At 38.6% G+C, this 5,787-nt stretch overlaps 1 protein-coding gene across 1 annotated transcript in view; it reads left to right on the top strand.

The window, feature by feature from the left end:
• The window catches only part of LOC107752703 (probable helicase with zinc finger domain), a gene marked incomplete at its 3' end in the record, with an annotated part of 66,461 nt that overhangs the window by 34,996 nt on the left and 25,678 nt on the right, over nt 1-5,787 (top strand). Inside the window, exon 17 of the mRNA XM_016568726.1 lies at nt 597-825. Within this exon, the coding sequence (XP_016424212.1) occupies nt 597-825 (229 nt within the window). The remainder of the gene's footprint in view (nt 1-596; nt 826-5,787) is intronic.

Genomic DNA, 5,787 nt, shown 5'->3' with positions numbered 1-5,787 from the left:
AAAAAACACTCGTTTAATCTTTGTAATCTCCTCAGATGACAATGTAGATGCCTGACAAACGTTGTTGTTGTTTGTACACGGAGCTTTTCCCTCACCATTGTAACGCGCTGCTTTTGCAAGTTTCCGTGAAAACATTTCAGCTTCTATTTTCCTTTTTCGCCCTGAAGAAGATATCTCAGGTTCATCAGGTTCGTCAAATTTTCCATCCTCGATCACTTTTAGTCAGCTTTGACGAAGCTCCTCTCAGCTAGCACGTCTTTTCAAAGTGAAAGTAGCCTTGTCACCTGGCCTGAATACAGCGCGCTGATTCGCTGAAATTGACTTATTGGCTTCTGTTCAAAAACAACAAGGGCGCTTGTCGACTTCTGCAGTGAAACGTGAACTCGCGATGCCTTGAAAGTGGTTTTTTAAAGTGGCGTTTATCGGTTTTTGCAAATGAACTCTTCAAATGTACATTATTCAAAAAAATATATATATATTTTCTGCCGGCATCCAGGGATTTTTCAAATGACAGTTTATGTTGATTTCGTATTGGATGACTTTAGGTAGCACCATTTAACAACATGCTAATTACACAGAGCTTCTGCTGTCTGTAGGTAAGCAGTTCCGTGTGCTGTTCTTGAGCACCGTTCGCACCCGTCACACCTGCAAACACAAGCAGACGGCCATTAAGAGGAAGGAGCAGCTGGTGGAGGACTCCACTGAAGACCTGGACTACGGCTTCGTGTCCAACTACAAGCTGCTGAACACCGCCATCACTCGAGCGCAGTCCCTGGTGGCCGTGGTGGGAGACCCCATCGCTCTCTGCTCAGTGGGGCGCTGCAGGTAAGCCGGCACTTTTTAAATAGCCTTAAATGTGTGGAAGTAAAATGTAAACTGTCGATGGGGTTTGTTTCAGCATTTCTGCAATATGAACCTAAACTCAAAAAAACAGTAGAGTCATTGCGCTCTGAATGTTGTCGCACTCGCTGATGTGAATAGGCCTTAATGATTTGTGGCTAAGCCTGTCTGGATTAGTGGTCGAACGATATATCGGCCGATATTTGGCATTTTTCAAATATCGGCATCGGCCGATACGTTTTTCTGTTTGGCTGATGCTTTCGAGGCGGGACTTATATTTTGACGGTGCGCTGGACTTTTATTTTGACGGCGCTGAGAACGCCAGCACCTGCGCACGCAGTGTTCACATTCTCCCTGTTCACTGTCGTCGTTAACAGTCGGACGGTCGGTCCGTGTGAATTGAATATGGACAGGAGGAGAGTTCAGTTTCACTGGAGACGTGCGATCGACTAACTTTAAACTCATCATTTCAAATTATGCTGCGCGTCATGCTTTTGCCCACTGTCATATTCGTGTCATTTTCTCTGTGTGCTGTATGTAAAATGAGTGTTACCTTGGCTTTATTTGAAAAAATATGATTCCCAATGCACACAAACTTCCCCGATTACTGAGTGCTCTGTTGGTTACGGTGTAAATTTAAAATTTTTGTCATTTAAAGTATAAGAATGTTTATTTTACACATTTATTTTTTTAATCAATTTTCAAATTATTTAAAATAAATACAATTATATCGGCTTTATATCGGCCATCGGCCACCGTGCTTTCCAAGATATCGGCATTGGCTGTCTAAAAACCCATATCGGTCGACCACTAGTCTGGATGTGTGTGCTGGACAGACAGTGGCTCGTCTTCCCACAGGAAGAGCTGTCCCTCTGCCTTCCCATCATGCACTTCACCGCTGTCAGATTAAACTAATACGCTCCTCACGCACGGATGCTTCAGACATCGCTTCTACAGGAGGGACATCAAATCGTTTGGCACCTCTCTTCAGGGTTCTGTTAGGAGGACAGTGTGAAGCTAATGCACTTGTTGCACAGAACAAACTATTCCCATAACACCCTGCTCACCCTAAGTAATGCCACACCAATGGGTGGTCAACCTACGCTGTCAAGATAATGGAGAAGGACACGCCAAATCTTATCAAAGTGATCCAATATGTTTAAAAAAAAAAGTAACAGATTTTTTTCTAAATGTCATAACTTTACCGTTTCTTTCACCCACTGTTTAACAGATGGGAATTTATTTATTTATTTATTTATTTACATTAACTTGTATATATGTTTCTTTGCAACAATAAGCCCGTAGGACATCAACTGCATTTGGCAGCATTTGTTTTAATTCTGATGCCTATTCAGTATTGATTCATGGATTCCGTCTGATGGTTCTGACTTAAGTGAACCGAGATGGTCCTCACTGCAGAACACGGATCCAGATCCAACTCCTTCCACCTTACATATAAGGTAAACCTACCCATCTCCATCCCTAAACCTACCCATCTCCACCCCTAAACCTACCATCTCCACCCCCTAGATGTGGATCCAACCCCGCCCCCTGGATCTTTGTTCTGCAGTGAGGGGCTACTGAGCGAACCTGCTCCCGTGTTTTTGTTCATTTGTTGAAAGGAAGCCAATTATTATATCACATTCTCAATGCAAAGCGATGTCTGCAGATCTGTCTATGTTTGGAATCTCAGACTCTTTTTGTTTCTGTGAAAATTGTGTCTAATTCTGTCTTATTATGTGAAATTGCGCACATTTTCTGCATGGAATTGCTTGATGACATTTGCAGTATGCAAAATTATTATAATTTTTTTTTATCCACACACTGAATTATATATGCGACATAATAAGGTTGTGATAACAATGTAATGCATTACCTTAAGAGCTCTTTATTCTGTCCTGTATCACATACTATTTTTTTGTTTCTGTGAAAATTGTGTCTAATTCTGTCTTATTATGTGAAATTGCGCACATTTTCTGCATGGAATTGCTTGATGACATTTGCAGTATGCAAACATTTTTTTTTTTTTTTATCCACACACTGAATTATATATGCGACATAATAAGGTTGTGATAACAATGTAATGCATTACCTTAAGAGCTCTTTATAATCTGTACTGTATCACAGACTTTTTTTTTTCTTTTTTTTTTTTCAAATATTGATTAAACGATCAGCCTGGGATTAAAGAATCAATGGTAACACTTTAGATTAGGGAACACACATTCACTATTAACTAAGAGTTTTCCCTCAATAAACTCTAAGTTAATACCCTAATTTGCTGCTTAACAGTTAGTAAGGTAGTTGTTAAGTTTAGCTATGGGGTAGGGTTAAGGGATCTAAAATATGGTCATGCAGAATAAGGCATTAATATGTGCTTTATAATTACTAATAAACCGCCAATATGCTAATGATATGCATGCTAATAAGCAACTAGTTAATAGTGTGTAGTGTTCCCTGATCTGAAGTGTTCCTGAATAAATACAAGGTTGTCCAAATTAAGAGCACAATTAATCAGATTTTTTTTTTTTTTTAAACCTAGCCCTAATAGCAAAGCTACAAATACAAGAGAACAGTGAATGAAGTTATCTAGCTGGCAGGAAGGTAACAATCCCCTGTCTCTGTTACCTTTAACCTCTTGTGTTTTAGCTCTTTGTGCCGGTTCTCTGACAAGAATATGACTGTGTGTATTGCTGTCGGGCAGAGTTAGGCGTTCTGTGTGTGTGTATGTGTATGTGTGTGTATGTGTGTTTATATTGGTGTGTTGACACTCCCTCAGAGAGCTGTCTGTCACTTGGCTGGCAGTCCTCTGCTCCTCTGGCTCTATCCTCCCTAGTTGCAGCTCCGCTGTAGCTATGGAGACAGACTCACATCAACCAATGGCTAGAGCCCAGCCACAGGAAATGTCAAGCCGAAGGGCCTGGGAGTTAAATCTGTGTGTGCGCTGAGGACTCTATGCTGTGAGCAAGCTGAATGGACACTAGGGCTGTCAAAGTGGCTGAAAAACTAAATTCGAATTTTTTACTTAAATATTATCATTATTCGAATTATATTCAAATTTAAAATGCATAATTTCAGTTAGGGGGGAAAAAACGCTTTTGGCTTCTCTCCTTAGGCCACAAGAGGGCGCATCGAGCAAAATATTATGCACGTTTCTTCAAAGCATAATAAAATATCACGACTATCTTTAAAAAAAAAAAAAAAGTGCATGATGTTTAAAATTATGTATGTAAACCATATAGAATTAATAAAGTTGCTTGTTCATGCATGTATGTAGGCCTGTAGTTTAATACAAAGGACCGAAAACCAATCACAAAAAGTACTTTCTTCATTTAAAAACTTGATATGCAGTGGGATGGGAAAACCACCATAAAGACTCGAGACATGTTTTTTAAAAGTTGAACTTACATTAATTTAACATGGCTTTCTAAACATGCCGCTCTCTCGTGCGAGTGCAGTGTTGATAGATGTCCCTCTAGAAAATGCGATGAATATGCGTTCGGTGTGAACGGCCTGGTTTCGGTTTTGACGTAAACAACATCTCCGCATTGATTGTTCTCTTTTTCTGCAATATTTTGAATGAACAACGTAGCAGCGCCGCATCTAGTGGGTTCAACTGGATAGGCTAACAAAAACATTGCATTGTCGTCGCATTTCGTGCTCCACTGATAAAAAGCTGCCTGACGCACACCTGAAATTCAAATGCAATGTTTTTGCATTCGAATGTGGATTTTTATTTTAAATTCGACGAATATTTGAAATTCGAATTATTATTTTTTTGACAGCCCTAATGGACAGCTTTGTTTAACTGACTTCAGTAATCGAAACGTTGACCTCATGACATGACGAATGATGACCACTCCAGCTAAAGTGCTATGATGGTTCCAACATTTTTTGTAATGTAAAGTATTTATTGTTTTTATAGATCAATATATGGTTTAATTTCATGAAAACATGTTCAAACATTTCACCCCAATTATAAAATATTACTTTTATAACAGTTTAAATTTTTGCATTACAGAAATAAAAATGACAATGTTTTATGATAATGAGAGTTTGGGGCTTAAATGGCAGGAAAATGTCAAAAAATGTTACGTAAAAAAAAAAGGCTTTAAGCAAAATATAGTTTCTTGTTTCTCTTGATTTTATTTATATATATATATATAACCACAACAAAGTATAAATATTTAAACTTATAAAAAATACTTTTATAACATTTTTTATTTTTGAATTACAATAATGAGAATTTTGGCGGTCAAATGTAACTAATTGTCATGAACATGTCACAATGGGGAAAAAATCTTTATGATTTTAAAAATAGGCTTTAATTTATTTAGCAAAATATAGTTTCTTGCTACTTTTTTTTTCTTATATTTTTTGGGTATTTTCCCTGTCCCAGACATGTTCTTGATGGGTTTTCACAAGATTTCTTTATAAATCTATGGCAGATAAATATGTGTTTGCTGCGGTTCTAGATGGCTGCTGTATAACAAATCCACTGTCTGCAAGCTGTTTTGCATCTAATTCAGTCTGTCACTGTGGCTTCAACTTGTCAACTCCTCATCAAGCTCCTGATTAGTTCAGTCAGTTCCGCTTCCTCAAGGCCTCATCATATTATCTGAAATGAGTTCTGCTGTCTGAGGAGGAGGGGGCACACACTATTAATCGCGGAGTTGGCATGTATTGCAAACACTAACTCAACTTGATGTGTCGAACTGTATGGTGCTGATATTGCTCGTGTTGTTGTTGTGTGACACTGGAAGTGTGTAGCGCTGCTGAGATCTCGACAGATTGCCCATCAGGGACGGTAAAGTATAGCATGTCTGCTTGAGTTGTTGCTTAGAGGTTTGTCCAGTAAACTGACAGCAAGTGTGTAAACCCTTAAAGGAGTCATATGACGTTGCTAAAAAAGAACATTATTTTGTGTATTTGGTGTAATGAAATGTGTTT

The sequence above is a fragment of the Sinocyclocheilus rhinocerous genome, unplaced genomic scaffold, assembly GCF_001515625.1.
Source record: "Sinocyclocheilus rhinocerous isolate Xijiao unplaced genomic scaffold, SAMN03320098_v1.1 scaffold441, whole genome shotgun sequence".
Lineage (NCBI taxonomy): Eukaryota > Metazoa > Chordata > Actinopteri > Cypriniformes > Cyprinidae > Sinocyclocheilus > Sinocyclocheilus rhinocerous.
Note: the sequence above shows the minus strand (reverse complement) of the source record. Positions and strands in the feature narration are given on the sequence as shown.